Raw genomic sequence first — 19,450 nt, 5'->3', positions numbered from 1 at the left:
AAGTGCGCTCGGCCGCGCGCCCGGAAGCGGAAGCAGAGCGGCGCGGCGGGAGATTCGGCTTGTTGCCGGGTGACCGTGAAACCACCCGCCCCCCCCCGGCCGGGACCGCACGGCGGTGAGGGGGGGCCGGGCCGGCAGCGGGCCGGGGGGAGCCGCGGCGCCGGGGGGGGGGCTGGACTGGGGGTGCTGCGGGGCTGGGGGGGCCGGGCTGGGGGGGTCAGTGGGGCTGGGGGGTGCTGCGGGGCCAGAGGGGTCGGGCTGGGGGGGGCAGTGGGGCTGCGGGGTGCTGCGGGGCCGGGGGGTCGGGCTGGGGGGGGTCAGTGGGGCTGGGGGGTGCTGCGGGGCCAGAGGGGCCGGGCTGGGGGGGTCAGTGGGGCTGGGGGGTGCTGCGGGGCCGGGGGGGCCGGGCTGGGGGGGGCAGTGGGGCTGGGGGGTGCTGCGGGGCCAGGGGGTCGGGCTGGGGGGGTCAGTGGGGCTGGGGGTTTCTGTGGGGCTAAGGGGGGTCAGTGGGGCCGGGGGGTGCTGCGGGGCCAGGGGGGTCGGGCTGGGGGGAGTTCAGTGGGGCTGGGGGGTGCTGCGGGGCTAAGGGGGGTCAGTGGGGCCAGGGGCTCGGACTGTGGCGGCCCCGCGGGGCGCAGCCGCCTTGCCCAGTCCGGGCCCGGCACCGACGGCCGGGCGGGGGCGGGGGCGTCTGGAGCTCCCGGGCGAGCGGCCTGGCCCGGTTCCCCCCGGCTCGGCCTGGCCCGGCGCTGACCCGCTGCAGCGGTTCCTCGCAGCCCCCGGAGCATGGTGCAGATCGTGATCTCTAGGTGAGCCCCCTCCTCCCTATCCCCCCCCACTGCTGCGGCCCGGCTGGGCCGGTGGCTGCCCCCCCCCCCCGGTAAAGGAGCCTGCGCCGTTGCAGCGGCGCCAGCGGCCCGGCGGAGTGGGTGCTGCTGGAGCTGCAGGGCGAGGTGGAGGCGCGCGGCGGCGGCGGGGGGCTGGCCGGCAGCCTCCTGGGCGACCTGCACTACACGCGCGAGGTGAGGAGCCCGGGGCGCGGCCGCGGCGGGGCCGCCGGCGCCCGGCAGGCGCCCCCCACCTCCGCCCGCCCCTCGCCCCAGGGGGTTCCCGTGCTCATCGTGGGCCACCACATCCTCTACGGGAGGGTGGTGCAGCTGGAGAAGCCCTTCGCCGTGCTGGTGAAGCAGGGCCCCGGCGAGCCCGGCCCCGCGGCCGCCTCCGCCCGCTACGCCGTGACCGCCCTCATCAGGACCAAGCTTCTCTTCAAAACCCGCCCCAAGCCCATCGTCACCAACGTGCCCAAGAAGGCGTGACGGCCGGGCGCCTGCCGGAGACGGGCCGCGGAGGGGGCGAGCCCCCCACTGCCCCCCCCCCCGGGACCGGCCCTGCTGGACGCGGCTCTGCCTCCGGGGGTGCCCGGCCCTCGGCGACGCCGGCCCTGCCTCCGCCGCAGCACGGTCCGGCCGCCACGGCGCGCTCGGCGCCGCTGGTCCCGCACTGCCGCCCTGCGTCACCCTCTACGAGCGACCCCGGGAGCGGCTGGGGCCGGAGCTGAGCACCCGCCTGTTGGCGCTGGGCACCAGCGGGGCTGGGACAGGGCCGCGATTCCCCCGCTCCCCAACTCAGCAGCCTTTCTCTGTGCAAGTCTTTATTGTGACAAATCCCTCGGGATACAAAAACAGACTCTTAAAATATGAAAAAATACACATTAAAAAATAAATAGTTTTACAAATAATCAGCGATAAGTGTAAATACCAAAAGAGCTACAAAAGTCTCCTAAAAAACCTCGTATTAAATAAAAAAGCCAGATGTTCAACCGTAGAAAGGTTCTTGCCCTGAAAAAGAGGGCCCAGGGGAGGGAGCCAGGGGACGGCCCGGGCGGGTACCCGGGGGACCCGGCAGGCAGGGAAAGGCTGGGAACCGGCTCTCCCCGCCCGCCTCGGCATGCCCGGGCCCCCCGCCCGGCGCCTCGCCGCTGCCAGCTCCCCTCCTCGCGCCCGGGGCTGCGGGCAGAGGAGAGGCCGGGGGAGGCGGCTGCGCGGCGCCCGCCCCCGCTGCGCGACGCGCCCGCCCGGCGGGAGCTGCCTGCAGCCTCGCGCTCGCCCGGCTCTTGGGCGAAGGCGCTGCCCGGCCCGGCGGGCGCCCCGCTGCCGGCGCCCGCGCTCAGCCCGGCCCCGCGGGACCGTGCCCGCACGCACACGCGGCCACAAGCAAAGCGCCCGGCCCCGCGGGAGAGGGGAGGGGAGGGGAGAAGCACCGCGGCGGTGAGCGGAGAGCCGCCGGCCGCCTCGGGACACGGCGTCCCTCCCGCGCCAGCGACGGGACGACGCCGGCGGCCGCAGCAGGCCGAGCCCGCAGCCGGCTCCGGGGCGCGCGGGCGGGACCGTTTCTCCGTAGCACCGCGGGAGGCCCGCGAGGGCCCCCCAGAAAGCACCGAAGGACGGGGGGGGCCGGCAGGGACGCGGCAGCCAGCACCGCGGCTGCGCGGGGGCTCGGCTGAGACCTGCTCCTGCGGGTGCTCCAGCGCGCCCGGGGCCAGGCAGCCGTTTGTTTCTTACAAAGGAAACCAAAGGAAAAAAAAAAAGAAAAAAAGAAGAGAAGAAACGAAAGGAAAAGAGAAACGGAAAAGAAGGAAAAAAAAAAAAAAACACAGCAGCAAGACAGGAGCCGTGCGCCCCTCCCGCGCCCCGCGCTCACACCTCGGCGAAGGCCAGCCCGCACTGCTCCTGCCGCTTACCGCAGCGCCGGGCCACGATGGCCAGGTAGAGCATGAGCAGGGCCACCCAGTAGCAGGCGTAGAGGATGGCGCCTGAGACGAGGAAGGCCACCTCGGTCTCGCTGAAGAGGTCCTGGCTGTAGGCGGTGTAGGCCAGCCCGCCCAGCAGCACGGCCACCCACACCGACACCGGCAGCAGCCCCACGAAGTTGACCACGATGGTCCGGCGCCCCGACGTGCCCCAGCCCGACTTGTTGATGGTGGCGATGGCGAACATCTTGGCGGGCAGCAGGCTGGACATGTAGAGCAGGGCATAGAGGGACATGAAGATCATCTCGGCGTTGCCCCGGAGGAAGCAGGCGTACGTGGCCTTGATGATGCCCACCAGCTGCACCGTCAGGAGGAAGAGGAGGATGTTCCAGATACGCCCGCGGTAGAAGAGCTGGATCACGGTGGCGATGAGGAAGAAGGGGAAGAAGCCGGTCACCACGGACTCGTAGGTCATCCAGAGGTGGTGCTTGTGGAACCACAGGGCATTGTAGAGCCACTCGCGGAAGTAGGACTTGCTCCAGCGGGTCTGCTGGTTGAGCCAGCGCAGGTAGCGGGTGGGCGTCTCCGTCAGGCACTTGGAGCGGGCCGTGTACTTGGTCTGGTAGCCCAGGCTGAGGACGCGGTTCGTCAGGTGCCGGTCGTCCCCGAAGCTGCACTTGCTGCCCAGGAAGGTCTGGTGGTACCAGTCCTCGAGGAAGTGCTGCAGGAGGGCGTTGCGGTACATGCCCAGGGGCCCGCTGATGCACTGCACGCACCCGAAGTAGGACTGGCAGGCGCGCTCCACGTTGAAGGCCATCCAGTAGCGCACGCTGCTCAGGAAGGAGATCCACGAGTCGTACTTGTTCAGGATCTGCAGGGGAAGAGGCCGTGAGAGCCGGCACCGCCGTGCCGCCCCCACGGCCCCCCGCCCCGGGGCCGCCGCCGTACCTGGACGTCGCCGCCGACGCCGCCGACGCGGGGGTCGGCCTCCAGGACGCGGAGCATCTCGGTGGTGCAGGCGGGGTCCAGCACCGTGTCTGAGTCACACACCTGGGAGCGGAGGGAAGGTCGGGGCCCCGCCGCGCGGCACGGCGCCGCGCCGGGCCGCCCACGCGCGCCCGCCCGCCGGGCAAGCCCGAGCCGCGGCCGGCGAGCCGCGGCAGCGCCCCGCGGGGCTCCGCTCCCCCCCCCGCCCCCGCGCCGCCCGGGTCCCCTCGCCCGGCCCGCGCGCCCACCTGGATGTAGTCGACGGAGTCGCCGAGCGCCCGGAAGGCCGTGTACATCACCTCGCGCTTCCCGCCCCACTTCTGCAGGACGCAGGAGTAGGTGGTGCCGCGCACCAGCGCCTGGACCCGCGCCAGCCCCTCCCGCAGCCCGGCCTCCGTCTCCCCCTCGCCCCGCGCGTGGAAGTTGCTCCTCCAGACGTAGCTGCCGGCCCGCTCGGAGCCCATGACCTCGTGGAAGATGTCCCGCATGTAGGCATCGTCGGGGCCGTTGCCGTCCACCACCATGACCACTTTGAGGCCGGGGAAGGCGATGCGCTTGGCGGAGCGCAGGCACTTCTTCAGGTAGTCGGGGTCCTCCTGGTAGGCAGCGATGCAGAGGGCCACGGAGCGGCCCGGGCGCCCCGGCTGCCCCGCGCCCCGCATGCGCCGGTGCTCCAGGAAGGCGAAGAGGCTCTGGATGAAGAGGTGCAGCGCCAGGATGGCGCCGTACAGCCCGAAGGAGAGGTAGTGCTTCTCCGTGTGGATGAACTGGTAGCCGGTGACGTAGGCGGCCAGGATGCCCCCCAGCACCGCCAGGGCGAAGAGGCTGGTCCCCACCACGCGCAGCGCCGTGGAGAGGCTCGCTGGCATCTGGGCGGGAGCGGGAAGGTCGGGGCACGGCCCGGCACGCGGCGCCCCGGCCGCCAGCTCCGGGGGCCCCGTTCCCACGTCCTTCCCCCCCTCCGGCAGCAGGGTCTGGGGGCGGCTGGGCTCCGGGGCCGAGCAGGGATGCTGGAGCCGCAGGCGGGAACGGCCCCCGGGACCCCTGTCCAGCAGGGAGGCTGGCGGCACCCGGCTCGCCGCCTCCGGGACCCCCAGCGGCAGGGCCGGGGACGCCGGGGACACCGAGCGCGGCAGAGCCTGGGGCACCACCGGGGCTGCGGGGGCCCCGGGGCGCTGCACGAGCATGGGAGGTGCCGGGGGGGGGGGGGGGGAGGCGGGCAGGGGAGGCCCGGGGGCCCCGGGATGCAGCCAGGGTGCCGGGGGGGGGGTGTGGGGGGACGGGCAGGGCTGGTCCCCGGGGTGCCGCAGCCGCAGCCGCCGCCTCCAGCCCCTCCCGCCGCCCCCCCCGGTGCCGGTGCCGCTGCCGGCGGCTCCGCGGCCCGTCCCGCAGCGCAGCGGGGGCGGCGGCGCCCGGAGCCGGCACCGGCGGGGCGGGAGGGGCCGGGACTCACCGTGGAGGAGCCGGTGGTGCCGCTCAGCCCGGCCGCGCCGCCGCCGCTGTGCGCCCAGCCCGGCCCGCGCCGCCGCTTTATACGGCAGCGGGGCCGGCACCGCCCGCAGCCCGCGGGGGCCCCGCCCGGCACCGGCACCGGCACCAGCACCGGCGGCACCACCCCGGGCACCGGCACCGCCTGCCCCGGCTGTGACACCTTCCCCGGCACCGGCTCCGGCACGGCCGGCACCGGCTCCAGCACCTCCCCCGGCACCGGCTCCGGCACCGGTGGCGCCTGCCTCGGCTCTAGCACCTCCCCCGGCACCGGCTCCGGCACCGGCAGCACCACCCCGGGCACCGGCACCGCCTGCCCCGGCTGTGACACCTCCCCCGGCACCGGCACCGGCACCTGCACCTGCACCGCCTGCCTCGGCTCTAGCACCTCCACTGGCACCAGCTCCGGCACCGGCTCTGGCACCAGCAGCACCACCGCGTGCACCAGCACCGCCTGCCTCAGCTCCAGCAGCTCCCCCGGCCCCGGGGCCCCGCTACGCGGCGCCGGGCCAGGGCAGCGCTGCCCCCCCGGGCTGCCCCGCTGCCAGCCGCCCCCTGTGCCACCCCCTTCACCGGGCCGGCTGCACCGTGCCCGTGACACCCACGGGTCACTGCGGCGCTGCCCGTCGCGTCCCACGGGCCACCCCCTCCGGTGGCTGTGGGGACACGCGGAGACACCCGGGGCCGACTGGCGTGGGGCCACCCCGGGGAGGGAGGTGAAGGAGCTGCAGCCTCCCTGTCCCGGGCTCGAATCCGGCTCCGGGGGCTCCGGGCCGGGGGGTGGCAGCGGGCCTGGGCTGTGGCAGAGGAACGGCAGTGGCACGCGGAGCCGGGAGGCTTCGGGCCCGTCCCGGCCGTTCCCCGCCCCGTCGCGGAGGCGCAAAGCCGGCTGGGTCGCGCCGCGGGGCGAGCGCGGGGTCCGCCACGCCGGCAGGTGCCGAGCAGCAGCGACGGGGCCGGGGGGGGGGGGGCCCGCGGCACCGCTCTCCCCGCCGGGGACCCCCGCAGCCCCTTACCTTTCGGCGCGGCTCGCGGACCCTGCGCCCGCCGCCGTCCTGCGGCTCACTGCGGAAACACCTCCCGAGGTATAAATAAAATTTCCTCCTCCTCCAGCACAGAAATCTCCTTGTTTGCCGAGGCAGATTTGCAGCCAGGAGGCCAGAAAACACCATTAAAAGAGACTTTTCATTGAAAACCCTTCCCCCGGCGGCTGGCTCCGAGGCCGGGCAGCAGAGCCCAGCCGGCAGCACCGGCGAGCCGGGCCGGCACCGCGGCCGCGCGACGGGGAGCCGCCGCCACCACCGCCGCCGCCGCCACAAGGACACTGCGCTGCCGGCGCGCGCGGAGCCGTGCAGCCCCGGCGGGGACGGGGACGGGGCTGAGCCCGGCGCGCGGACGTCCCCGAGCACCGAGCTGGCGCCCCGCAGGCGCCCTGGCCGCCGGCCCCCCCGGGCAGGAGGGGGCTCGGCCCCGGCCGGCCCGTTTGCCGCGGTGGGGCCGGGCACGGGAACACCGGGCCGCTTCCCCCGGCCCCCTCGGCCACCCCCGGCCTGGGCTGCGGGCGTCCCGCCTGGCAGGGGCTCGGCTCGAGCCGCCACTTGCAGGACGCTCCTCGCCCACCACCAGCAGCTCTCGGGGAGGGGGCCCGGCAGGGCTGCAGCGGCCTCTCCCCGCGCCCCTCTCCGAGCCGGGCACCCTCGTCCAGCCCTGGCTCGGGGGCCGATGCCCCAATTCACCCCCAGCCCCGGAGCTTTTGCCCCTCGCCCAGCACCCACCGCTGCCCCCCACACGAGGGACCCGGCCGGCACCCAGCGCGGCTCCCAAGGAGACGTGCACACACACGCACGTGCACACACACCGCTGGGAAGTTTTTCCTTTTATTCTGGCCTCGGCCGCGCAGACGGAGCAGCAGCGGCCGCGGCGCTGAGCGCTGCTAGGGCAGCACCACGATCCTCTTCTGCAGGCGCTGCGGGGGGAAGAGCTGCCTCCTCACGGCCTCGTCCAGCTCCTCCAGCGCCAGCTGGGCGTGCAGCACGGCGGCGCCGTCGGGCTCCGCCGCCGCCACGTGCTTCAGCAGCCGGTACAGGTCCCGCAGCATGTCCCGCAGCACCTGCGGTGAGGCTGCCGTCAGCCCCGCGGCCGGCACAGCCCAAGAGGCCGCGAGCCCCGGCCCCCTCCCGTGACTCAGTTTCCCCCGTTCACAGCAGTACAGTTAATGCAAGAGGCTCTTTGCACCCCACACCGCCGAGCGCCGGCTCCCTGAGTGCCCCAGCTCCAGGCACGTGTCCCGGGAACATGGGGTGAGCAGTTCTGGGTGCATCCTGGGGCCGCGGAGAGATCAGCTCCGGGTGCACACCAAAGACACAGGGAGATCAGCTCCGGCTGCGTCCCGGAGACACGGGAAGATTGGCTCCGGGTGCACCCCAGGGACAAGGGGCAACCAGCTCCAGGGTTGGGGCGTGAAACAGGAATGGGAACGGGGTGCAGCACCGAAGGCACTGGCACGCTGCAGCGTGGAGAGCAGCCGGGGGAGCCAGGAGCCGTGCCCGGACCCCACAGACTGCTCCTGCGCGAGCCGCCTGCTCTGTCCGCCGAGCCGCCCCGGCTCCCGGCTGGCTGCCGGGCTCTCGGCCTCCCCGGCAGCGCGGGGCCGAGCCCTGGGGGGTGCCATGCTGTGCCACACAGCACCTCGCTCCGGGGATTCCCGTGGGAGCAGCTTGTTTCCTTCCTGGGAACAGAGGCCTGCTGGGAAGCAGGAAGAAAAGCCGGGAACTGGGAGCCCTCGGAAAACAGGTCATTTCCAAGTCAAAATACTCAGGCCGAGGCCCTGGGGCGAGTGCTCGGCTTTGCACAACCGGGCGCTGCCCTGCGGCTCCCGCCGCCGCCGGCCTCCGTGGCCCGGGCTGGGCGTGGGGACAGAACGGATCAGCGGTGCCAGAACGCCGCCGAGCCCGCGCCGCGTCCCCGGGGCCGCCGAGGTGCCGGCCGCCCCCGGAGCGCGGGGCCCCGCTCGCCGTGCCGTGCCGGCGCCGAGCCGCGAGGGCGGGTGCGCCCCTGCCCGCGCGGAGCAGGAGGTGCCAGGCGCGCCGGGCTCCGGGGCAGGTTCCTGCAGCTGCCGGGCCCTTCCCAGCAGCGAGGCAGAGCCGAGCAGAGCCCAGGGAGGAGGAACTGGGAGCCAGGCGAGGGCACAGCAGCTGGAGCACCCACAGGGAAGGGGAGTTCGCCCCTCGGCTGCAACCAAGCGCCGGCGACCCCAGGCCTCGTGCTCCCGCTCGCCCGTGCTACTCCCGACGCTGGAGCCGGCATTTTTCTTTTCCACGCGGAGCCCGCGCGGGCCCCAGCCGCGCCAGCCCTCCCCTCCGCTGCAGGGCCGGGCAGCGCCGCGCTCCCGGCTCCGCGCGCCCTCCGCCACAGCCGTTTCTGCGCCAGGCGAGCCCGTCGCTGCGGCGAGGGACGAGCACCAGCGCGGCGAGCAGAACCGCGGCAGAGCAGGTCGGGCTGGGATTCCTTTCCGCTGGCTGCTGCCGCGTGCCGGCTCGTGCCGAGGAGGAAGCAGCAGGGCTGAGGCCGGCGACCCGCTGGGAAGCTGCCGCGGCGGAGGCGCTGAGCTGCCCTGATCGCGCCCGGGCCCAGGAGCGTGATGCCTGTGCCAGACTTTGCAGAGGAATATATTTAGCCTGGATATGAGTTGTCCTCATAAAAACGCTCTTTTCATTTGCGCCCTGCAGCGAGCCTGCGGCCTGCGAGCACTGCGGGGGAAACTGCTGCCTGTGCAACGGGCCGGCCCCGCGCGGCGCGCTCCTCCGCTGAGCTCCGTCTCCGCAGCGGCTCCCGTGCGGTGCTCCGCTGCACGGAGACACCATCGCCGCGCGAGCACGAGCCCGGCGCTGCCCCGTGCCCCTGCGCGGCTCCGGCGGGGAGCCCACGTCCCGCCCCGGCCCCGCGCGCCTCCCGGCAGCACAGGACAAGGACGCGAGCGGCTCCGGCAGCAGCCGGGGAGGATCCGCTGCCCCCGTTCCTGCCCCAGGCTCCCGCCAGGCCGGACGGCTCCCAGGCTCCCGCGGGAATCCCAGCGCACGGCGCCTGAGCCCGGAGCAGCAGCGATCACAGCTCCGCGCCCCTGCGGCGGCTGCCGGGCGAGCTGCTCTGCGCGCCGGCGGCAGCACGCGGTGCTCGCGGCCGAGCGCGCCAGCGAGGGCACCGCTCGGCATCCCGCAAGGAAAGGGACCCTGGCTCAGCACCATCTTCCTCGGCAGCGACCTGAAACTGCGAGTTCCCCGTAAACAGGGCCCAAGGGTCAGGCCGTGCTCTCCGCTGCCTCCGAGGGCGGCGGGCGCCTGAACCCACGCACGTCCCGCGGGGCAGCCGGCTACGCCGGGGGCGCGTCGTGCCGGGCGCTCCGTGCCCCGGGCTTCGGAGGTGCCCAGTTTGCTTTGCCCAGAAAGGGATGAGGAGAAGGGAGGAGGCGGCAGCTCCCTGGCGCCAGGAGCGCCGTGGGGACCCACCTCGGTGGCCTTCTCGCTGAGCCCCCGGAGCAGCACCACCACGACGTGGACGGCGGCTCTCCGCACCTCCGCCTCGGGGTCCGTCTTGGCTATGGCTGTCAGACAGGAGGTCACCTGCGAGGGCAAGGGGGAGCGTCAGCGCGGGCAAGGTCCCCGCTGCGCGCAGCCGCGCAGGGCCGGGCACCGCCGCACAGGACCCCTGCCCTGGCGCTGCACGAGCCCCTCGCCAAAGCAGCCTGCGAACCGGCCCGCGGAGGCCCAGCAGCCTGGCCGGGGCACACGGTGTAGGTGTGGGGCAGCCTCGCCAGCAGAGCGGGCGCACGGCGCGGCCGAGGTCGCGTGCACCCCACCCCCCCCGAGGAGCTCGGGGCTCCCCTTTGGAAGCCCACCCGAGATCGCCGCTCCTCCGAGAGGCTGTCCTGCCTTTTGGCACCTGGAGGCCGACTCCTCCCTGGCAGCGCCCCAGTTTTCCTAGGGCCAGAGCAGCTGAGCCTGACGGTGGCTCCGGACCGCGCCGGGTTGTTTTGGAAATGAACGGGCCACACCGGGTCACCCACTTACTGCCTGAGCAGGGCCCCGCAGAGCTGCCCACCTCCGACGCCGCGATTCCCACTGGCCATAAACCCGGCACTGGCCCCACGGGCAGCCCAAGGGCACCCAGCCCTTCGGCGACCGGGACGGGCTCTGCTCGGGGCATGGTCGCAACGGGCAGCTGCAGAGCTCGGCAGCGATTAGCAGCACATCGAGGCAGTTATTTCATCAACAGCAATTAAGCACAGGGAGTTTTCTCAGGGGCAGGAGGAGAGCGGTGCCCTGAGCTCGACTCGCTCCAGCTCAGAGAGCTGCAAGGTCAACCTGCCTGTCCCGGCCCTTACACACGGGACCCCGGAGGGGATCCGGGCTGACTCGGTGCTGCAGTTCCTTGTGCCGCGGGAACCCGGCCTGCCGCACAGGACCCCAGAGGGGATCTGTGCTGACTCGGTGCCGCAGTTCCCTGTGACACTACACGGCACTGAAACGGGGGACTCACTTCTGCAGCACATCGACTTTGAACGCTGCCGGTCCCACAGAAGCGCCGGCACCGTGACTCCGGAGGGGGACTGCAGCCGCCCGTGCTGCGCGCCAGACCGCGACCGCGGGTGCTGCAGACTGGAAGCAAGTGAAACGCCAAGGACGGCAACTTCCACCAGCGGTCTGCAATGTCCCAGCCTGGGAAAATCCCTCTGGAGACGGAAATGGCTCCAGTCTCTTGCCAAAGCCCAATCTGCCCTTCTCAGAGGGCGAGCGAGCCCCGGCAGAGCACTGCAACGCGCTCCCGCGTACCGCGCAGCGCCCGCTCGGAAACGCGGCTGCCGGAGGGGCAGCGCCCTCGGGGCCAGCCTGCCCGCTCACCACCGCCACCTCCCCTCCACGGGGCAGCCGCTGCAAAGACGTCTTTGAAAGATTGAAGAAAAGCAGGCAGAGTTAAAGGAGTCTAATTAGTCAGTGACAGCAGGGAGAATTAGAAGAACTAGCGTGTTCCCGAAATAGCTGCATGTGTGGTGCATTGGCATCTCATCAAATGCTGTCATTACCCAATTGATGCGTGAGCAGCAGCAAAAGGGAACCCAGGAGAAGCTGCCCGAGTCCCACATTCATTATGTCTTTTGACTTCCTTCCAGAGCGGCGCCCTGCCAGCAGCCTGCGCTCCCTCCGCGCCGCGCCGCACCGTGCCGGCAGCTGCTGCTGACCCAGCAGCCTCCAGCCGCGCCGGGGCGTTTGGGAGCTGGGCACAAGGAGGCTCCCCGAGCCGTGGCGGCAGGGCTCGGCACAGGGTCACGGCTCCCATCAGCTGAGCCGCGATGCAAACCGGGGCCGCCCGCGAGCCTGCGACTCCGCAGCTCCCGCCGGCTCCGCTCTGACCCCCGTCGCGCTCGGCAGCACGACCGCTGCGCTCCCCGCCTTGGCGCCGCACCTGCCCGGGGCCGCGGAGCGCCCAGCTCCACGGGCCCGAGTCCCTTCCGCCTCCCGCAGGCTGAGACCCGCGGAGCGCCTCCCCGCGCGGCGGCGCGGCTCCGGGCGGCTCGCCTCGCGCCGGCGCCGGCGCCAGCCAAGTCAACGCTTCAGCCGTCCGCGAGGGCGACCGCAGCGCGTGTTGCGGAGCCGTTCGCTCCCGGCTCGCTCCTCCGGCTCCGGGACGCCCCGGCGCAGCGCTGTGCGGCCGCCTGCTCCCGCCGCGCGGGCAGACGGCGCCTCTCGCCCAGAGCCACCGGCTGGTGCGAACGCCGCCGCACCGGCCACGGCGGCAACGCCAGCTCCCTGGGAGCAGGAACGGGCGCTAAGGAGATCCGTTAAATGGGAGGAGGTGCCTGTGGCAGGTACAAACCATGCCTCCAAGGTCTTCTACTCCAGCGAAATGATTATGGGTGGAGCAGATGCCGCTGCCTTTCCTTAGGGCTGTCTAGCAATTCCCAGCACGGGAGACACTGTTTCGCTGTTCACAAAGCTTTCAGCACTAAAACTTGTGGCTAAATTTTCCCAAGTGTTTGCTTCAGATTGAATGGCTTTTTTACTTTACAACACTAGCAAATATCATTCTGTCATGTCCCAGGGTAAGTTACGAAAAAACATGCTCTTTTACCCACCTAGAAGCGAGAGTGTTTAACGACCCCGCAATCAGATGGCAAGCTGCCCTCCTTAATACAAGATGGTCCCTGAGCTCCCAGCCCAGCTGCCTTCCAGGGCTCCCATCGGCACAGTCCGCTGGGACTCTGCACGTGCTTCTGGGGCCGGAAGACGCTCAGCTGAGTGTCTGCTCACACCATCAGCCCCTGCAGGGCCTCGGTTCTCGCGTGGAGCTGGCTGACGGCACTCGCGTTTCATCCCCACGACATCCCAACCCAGGCAGCAATCGCGAGAGAGGGGAGCGATACCTCCTGGACCACAGAGCCGAGCTGGAAGCCGAGCCTCTGGCACAGCTCGCCCAGGTTGGAGAGGCTGCTGGCCCGCAGCGTGCTGTCCGGGTCTCGCGACCCCCGCAGGAAGGCGTGGATCAGGGCGTCCCGGTGCTTGAAGACCATGTCCCCTGGAAGAGCAAGAAGAGGCGTGGGTCAGAGCGTGGCTCCGAGCTTGCAGAGCGGCCGGCTGCAAGGCCAGGAGCAGCCGCGGGGGCAGCGAGGATTCCCCCAAGCCCCGTCCCTGCGGCGGGGCTTGCTCCTCCGCGTACCCTCGGCTGCAGGCAGGCCGCGGGAGCGTGCCGGCGCTGCACCGCCGCTGCCCGGCCCGGCTGAGCCCACGGGCGCTTCGTTAACGGTGCCCTGCTGCGCTGCGCGACGCAGCGCTCAGCTTTCCAGCTGTAACCCCGCAGGTCCGCGAGCAAACCCGGCCCCACGGCAGGGATTAGCTGCATTTTCTGCCTCCCAGAGCGAAGACCTTTGTCTGCGTCTGCTCAGCGCATCACATTTGCTTTCAGTCCTCTGCTCGGCCTTTCAAACGGATGACGCACAACAAATGTAACGGTCAATAAAAATTACGCGTGAAGGCCCAAATTCTCAGATAATTCAGCTGTATAAAACCCACACCCAATTAGCACATGCAAACACTGTGGATGTGTGAGCCAGCTAATTAGATTTACGTGTGCGCACAGTCAGTGACCTGCATGCACAATTACCCGATGCGAAAGGACGCTCGGAGGCGCGTTCTTCCGTGAGCCGAGAAGCGAGCCGCAAACCTTCCCAAATGCGCAGACACCTTTTTGCAAGTACAGTTCCATATAACAGGGGTTGCTCCGACAAAGGTTAATTCAGAGAGACGCTCGCATGGGATGAACGAAGGGAAGACAGCCCTAGTTATCTCACAAGTGCTGCAGGAGCTCCTATGAGCTCAGTGTTTTCCCTGGTCTCCCGACGACCTCTGAGCTCCATAAACTCCTCTGACGCTGTTACTCTGCGCTGAAGGGCGTCCGAGGAGGTGGTGGGCACTGCCCAGAGGTGACACAGGCAGGAGAAGCAGAAATAAGCCCTGCAGATGGTGGGATCCCATCACGCTTTCTCTTTCTGGCATGAGACACGGGCAGGTTGGCCAGGCAGAGACAGAAGAGGAAGGTCCGGACCGTGGTAGGACCTTGGATGGAGGAGCATAAGTAAAAGGGCAATGGAGGGACGCAGCACAAACCTCCACGCTGTGCGGAGGAGCCCGCGTGGGCTCGTGGCTGCTGCTGGGGCCAAGACCGTCCGCCCCGCGCTGCCCAGGGTGGCAGGACGTGGCCACGGAGACCTAACGTTAACGAGGCGCCAAAAGCCGGGCGAGGAAAAGGCAAGGCTGCGGGGCACCGCTGCGACGCCAGCGACTGCGAGGCTCGTTCGCGAGCGCAGTCTGCTCCGTGCTGCCAGGCTCGTGCCTTCGGCAGTCGGTGTTAAGACGCTTGAAGCAGATGCTCGAAAGTTCAAGTCCGACGCCTCCCTCCTGGAGCCGAGAGCACGTCGGCTCTCGCGCCGGATGGTCGCAGACGGAGCGTTTACCTTTCTTGCAGGGAACGAGACAAACCCTCCCTGATTGAGAAATGTCTCCCCTGACACACTTGGAGCAGGCGCCGCGCGTTTGTCACGAAAACCGATCGCAGTGACGCAAATTCATCAGGAGCCCTCGGAGACGGGAAGGGCTTCTCCCTCCCCCGCCCGGGTGGGAGGGCGGCTCTGGAGCGAGGTGCCATCCCGCGGGCCGGCGCGCGCCCCTTCCCCAGCGCTGGGCACGGAGGCGGCTCGCTCCTGGCCCCCTCCGGCCCCCCAACAGATCCCAGCTCCTCCTCGGCTCTCTCCCGTGGGCGCTGGCAGCGGGAGAGCCGTTGCGGGGAGGCCGGCGGAGCCGCAGAGCGCACGCGGCCCCGGCGGTGGGCGCGTGCCGGACCCCTGCCGCGCGGCACGGGCCGCGGCGAGCGCCTGCCTCCGGCGCAGGGGGAAGGTGGCGAGCCAGGTCCCGTTTCTCCACGCGCATCATTCCCAGAAAGCCGCAGGACCCCCTCTCCTGTCGTTCCCGCGCTTCCCAATGCCCGGCCACCACGCGGCCGGCGGCACGGAAAGGCCGCACAGCGTAAACCAGGGACCGCAGCCTTCCTGCGCCAACAACCCGGATCAGGCGCCCGCCGAGAACACGGAGGTGCCTTCTGCCAGGCGGGCCGGTCCAGCGCCCCGCGCAAAGGCAGGGCCGGAGGCAGCGCACCGGCTCCCGGCGCGTCCCCCGCGCTCCGGAGACGCCCCAGCGGGAGCCTGGGGAAGGGCAGCGAGGCACCTGGCCCGCGCCAAACACCCGCCTGCGGTCAACGAAACCACGGCCGTAAATTTGGGACGATTATGCAATATCCTGCTGAAGATAACGATCGACTGATTGGACTTTTATGGGGTATCCGGCCTCCTGCTCCAGCTGCGGTGTAAAACAATTTAACCTTTATCGCCAAGCTCGTTTTCCTCCGTGCTGCGAGCAGCGGAGTCGCAGGAACAGTCCCCGCTCGCTTCCCGGGGCCGCGAGCGGCCGAGAGGGCGGCACGCTTGCGCCAGCCGGCTGCAGTCGCGGCTTTCCACTCCGCACCCGCCGGAGGCCGCGTTCCCGGCACGGGGCCAGGCTCGGCGTGAGCCAGCGGAGCGCAGGACCGAAGCAGCCCGTCGCCCGCAGGGCACAGCGAGGCCGCGGTTACGGAGCCTCCTCCTGCGGCTGCCGGCGCAGAGATCCCACGGCACGAGCGAGCCGCGCAGAGACCCAAACCACAGCAGCCTTCCTTTGCAGAGTAAAGCGTTTCTGGAAGTACGGGGTAGTTTCTTAAGTCTTTAATGTTGCAGCTTTGCAACAGAAAAAAAAAAAAAAAAAAAAAAACCTTAATGCAATTTGTTCTATAAATACCCAGGCAAGTGAGGACAGGCCAGCGCGAGGGCCGCCAGCCTGCTCGGGGGGAGCGCAGCTGTGCCCACGAGCCCCGCGGGGCCGCGGACGGACGAGCCAGGGCGCCTCCGCTCGCCGCCGCGGCGCCAGACCCCGGCCGTGCCCCTCGACGGCCCCTTCCCGACGGTCTTCCGCTACGCACGACGGAGCCCTTCTCGAGGGAAAGCAAGGGAAAAAGGCTGGGGCCAACCCAGCCCTGCGTCCGCCTTTCTGCTCATGTAACCCCCGCGGTCTTCCCGCGTTTTCTCCTCGTGCCGCTGCAACGGCCTGAAGCTCTGACTGACGTTTAGTCGGAGGATTTCCGCATCTCCAAATCCGGCTCCCGCTTTCCTGGCACAGGGGAGAGCCACGGCCACAGCCAGGCTTCGGGAGGAGAGAGGAGAAACGCAGTGGCTTTGAAGGCCCCCAGCTACCGAAGAACAGGACAAAGCGCCGACACCGGCTGCAGCACAATTACGTCGTTATCTGGGAAGGAAGGGCTCCGTGCCAGCTGCTGCTCACCTCCGCGAGCCAGGGGACGTTTCCCGCGGCTTGGAAAGACGCTGCGGACAGAAACCCAACCCGGAGAAGGTGCATCGCTACCTGGGGTCACGCAGAGGGGCGGCGAGGGCTCTGCAAAAGCAAGGGAAGAGCGGCTGCGGGAGCCGTGCCCGTAAGGAGAGGCCGGGCAGCGATGCTAGCCGTTCGTCCGCTCTCAGACCTCAGGGGAGCCGGGAGGTCCCGTGCAGGCTGCACAGACTGCGAGGCAGAGATCTTCTGCAGCCAGGAGAGACGCCTGCGCTGTCCCTCGAGCGCAGGGAACAGCTGCTGCAAGGGGGAAACGCGGTTTTATACATTCAGCACAAAGCAGGAGCCGCCGCCGGTCAGGGAAAGCCCACATCCGCTGCCTGCCTCGGGGGAGCTGCAGGAGCGGCTCCCAGCGCCGCGAGCACGGGGAGGGGGGCCCGAGCGGGGCACCCGGCACGGGGAGGGCTCTGGCCGCTGGCACCCGGCGCTTCCAGCTGCTCTGAACCGCATCCCGCAGCGTGGTTTCCCACAGGTCAGCAACAGCCGGCTGCTCGGGCAGCATCAAAGCTGCATCGGGCTGCAGGCACCCGCGGGCCGGCCCGTGCTGGCAGGACACCCAGCGCCCGCTGCTGCCGCGGAGGGGAGCGCCCGGCCGCCGGGGAGGCCCGTGCCCACGGGCAGGCGCTCCCGGAGGAGCCCGGTGCTGTTGTTCAGTCATTTTCTGCATGAGGTAGACACAGGCGTACAGATGTTTTCCCATCTGGAACAGCTGGAGAATTAACAAGGAGTTAAGTTTAAAAGGCCTTGAGTGCAATAAAAGCTAGCGAGGCATCGAGCCGGGGAGCGCGGAGCTGTGGCCACCTCCGCAGGCCCTGCTGCGCGCGGGGAGCACGAGTCCCTCGTCCAGCTCGACCACGGACGTCTCCAGGCACACGCAAACCGAGCGCACGGCTCGTCCCCTCAATGGGAGGCTTTCTTTCCTTTTCTTGAAGTAGGACTCCAGGGCATACAGTCACCGTCCTGCCCAAACAAGCTGCAACGCTTCTGTCCCAAGCAGCCGGGAAGCGCTGGGCAATGCAACAAAGTCTTGTTGTGCAGTCTGCACCCGACGGAAAGCGGGTGGGCAGCTCTGGGGCGCTGCGGCGGGAGGCAAAGCAGGGGAGGGCTCAGGGCGCAGTAAATACCACACACACATCAAAAACGCAGAACGCTTTGTTGTGTTCCCTCGTGTTTGCTGTGCCCAGGGAAAGACAGGCGTATTCTTGGGATATGACCGTTATGGTTAAAAATAGATTGCACTTCTCTGTGCAAAGGTTGGGCAAGTCTCACCTTGCCACCTTCCAAGACCTGGTCCCCCCAGAGGAAAGGGCAGCCTGAAGCTGCAGCAGACCAGCACCCCCGAAAGTGGAGAAAACAAGGGGAGGGTCAGCGTGCCGAGCAGGACCAGGCCCAACACGGGGTGCTGGGATAAGGGCTAGTTACACTCTGTGCCACTGAAGTCCAAGCAAGAAAAATCTTGAAGCCCCAATGGAGAGAGCACGTGTGTGCAGCACGCATGTATGTGCGTGCAAGTGTGTGCACGTGCCAGTGTTGGGGAAGATGAGCTGCTCTGCAGCCTGCAGGAGCAAAGCAGACCCCAGACCATTGCAGCACCCTGTGCTGCCGGCACCCAGGCCCTTCCCAGGGCCGTGCACGGAGCGAGCTTGGCTCTGCCTCGGGAGCAGCCCGCACTAGCGCACAGCCAGGCGCCAGGGCCAGCGGGGAAAGCACGCTTCCTTCCTGCCCCTTCTGCAGCAGGCTCCAAGCACTTGCTGTTTAGCTTAGCCTCTACGGGGGGAGAAACACAATGCGTTTGAAGACGTGTCCTGACAGCCGCTGCGGAAAGGCCTTGTACAACTTTCATTTTCCAGCCCTGCATGTCCAGGCATTTCCCAGCATCCTCTCAAACCGGAGCGCTCCATGGATGTTATCGGCAGGGCGGCTGCGTTGTTCGGCACCAGGATTCCTCTCCCCCGTAGCGGAGGAGCAAGGTCATGCGGGCAACACGTTGCAACGCTTGTGGGTGGTGGGGAGACGGAGGGAGCGCTGCTCCGTGACCACCTCCCTCCGCAGGCAGGGCTATAGCGGAAGGGCCCGCAGAGGGTACACACAGCCTTTTCAGTCTGCGGATAACTGGGGTTTTCCAGCAAATCATAGGCCTTTGTGCAACGCTTTCAGTCCCCCTAGCAACATGCTGGTTTTCACAGTGGTGTTTCCCAGACCCACCGAGTGCAGGCTGCAAGCCAGGGCACCACCAAACCCACTCACGCGTCACGAAGCCACGGGCAAGTTCTCCCTCCAGCTTCACCCTGGCCACGGAGGGTTCACAAGCATACGAGTTTGATCGCATCTAATCGTGCTACCTAACGACATCCTTCCTCAACAGGCCGAGCAGGAATCCGCAGCCTGAGAGCCTAGACCTCAGCTGGCCTCTGTCTTTGAAGAGGAGGGAGCTGTAGCCCAGGGCAGCAAGGAGCTCTGCTCTGCGGCATCAGCCTCGCCGGCGTGCTCAGTCCCAGCCAGCGCAGAGCATCCCCAGCGCGCTTTATTCTCCCCAGATCGGAGAGCACAGCGCAGTAAACGCCTGCTGCTCTGCTCCCTACGGCGCAGAGAGCCTGAGCGACACGGTGCCTCCGCGGGAGCCGCAGGCCGGGCAGCGGTGCGGGCCAGCCGGGCCCTCCTGGACGCCCGCTGTGGTCGCAGACTCACCCAGTGCCCGGGTCACGCGCATCAGCACTTCCCCCAGCTTCATCCTGGTCGCCACAGCCTCTGTCGTGCCCTGTGCTGGGCTCCCGTACTGGGCCAGCAGCGCTGGCAGGATTTGCTCTGGGTACTCGTTGGAGAGCAGGGCAACACCTGGAGGTCAGAGCGAAAAGAAAATGTGAGTCAGCCTTGGTCATACAGCAGGGATGGCATGTACCAGCCATGTTTGCTGGAAGGAAAACGGGAATAAGGCAAGCGCAGGCAGGACAGAAGAGCAGAGCGCCCTATTGGTACGTCTAAACCTTAAGAACCAGCCAGTTTGCAGAAAACAAGTCTTGGGGAGTTTTCTACATTATTATCCTTATCCCTGCTGAGCTTCACTCTGCTTCAAAGGGCTCTGGCTCCCTCTATTTCACCCCCCAATACAGCCAGGCCCCCTTTGGCAACACGGCTCCCAGCCAGCTGCAGCCCAAAGCCACCACTTCACTTCCTACACCACTGAAGCACTGCCAGGATCCAGCCCACCGGGCAATCGCAGGCGAAGCTGCGGAGCTGGTTGGGG

At 69.1% G+C, this 19,450-nt stretch overlaps 3 protein-coding genes across 4 annotated transcripts in view; 1 reads left to right on the top strand and 2 right to left on the bottom strand.

The window, feature by feature from the left end:
* Positions 1 to 45: 45 nt before the first annotated feature.
* CHTF8 (chromosome transmission fidelity factor 8) lies at positions 46 to 1,801 on the top strand. Of its 2 annotated transcripts, XM_062586577.1 has the most exons (4): positions 46 to 115; positions 777 to 809; positions 905 to 1,022; positions 1,104 to 1,801. In XM_062586577.1, exons 2-4 carry the CDS (start codon positions 787 to 789, stop codon positions 1,314 to 1,316), a joined length of 354 nt encoding a protein of 117 aa, XP_062442561.1. In that variant the 5' UTR covers positions 46 to 115; positions 777 to 786; the 3' UTR covers positions 1,317 to 1,801. The 2 variants fall into 2 exon arrangements, with proteins under 2 accessions (XP_062442561.1, XP_062442560.1); XM_062586576.1 differs by lacking the exon at positions 46 to 115 and having other exon boundaries at positions 721 to 809.
* An 841-nt stretch (positions 1,802 to 2,642) lies between these two features.
* On the bottom strand, positions 2,643 to 6,374 carry HAS3 (hyaluronan synthase 3). The gene is made up of 4 exons (XM_062586409.1): positions 6,241 to 6,374; positions 3,985 to 4,605; positions 3,698 to 3,799; positions 2,643 to 3,620 (listed from the first exon to the last, which is right to left on the bottom strand). Exons 2-4 carry the CDS (start codon positions 4,603 to 4,605, stop codon positions 2,697 to 2,699), a joined length of 1,647 nt encoding a protein of 548 aa, XP_062442393.1. The 5' UTR covers positions 6,241 to 6,374; the 3' UTR covers positions 2,643 to 2,696.
* Positions 6,375 to 7,083: 709 nt separating this feature from the next.
* The window catches only part of TANGO6 (transport and golgi organization 6 homolog), a 38,315-nt gene continuing 25,948 nt past the window's right edge, over positions 7,084 to 19,450 (bottom strand). The window contains exons 14-17 of the mRNA XM_062586560.1: positions 18,895 to 19,041; positions 12,642 to 12,793; positions 9,730 to 9,843; positions 7,084 to 7,334 (exon numbers count right to left, since the gene is read on the bottom strand). Of these exons, the coding sequence (XP_062442544.1) occupies positions 7,158 to 7,334; positions 9,730 to 9,843; positions 12,642 to 12,793; positions 18,895 to 19,041 (590 nt within the window). The 3' untranslated portion in view covers positions 7,084 to 7,157. The remainder of the gene's footprint in view (positions 7,335 to 9,729; positions 9,844 to 12,641; positions 12,794 to 18,894; positions 19,042 to 19,450) is intronic.

The sequence above is a fragment of the Rhea pennata genome, chromosome 13 (assembly GCF_028389875.1).
Source record: "Rhea pennata isolate bPtePen1 chromosome 13, bPtePen1.pri, whole genome shotgun sequence".
Classification (NCBI taxonomy): domain Eukaryota; kingdom Metazoa; phylum Chordata; class Aves; order Rheiformes; family Rheidae; genus Rhea; species Rhea pennata.
Note: the sequence above shows the minus strand (reverse complement) of the source record. Positions and strands in the feature narration are given on the sequence as shown.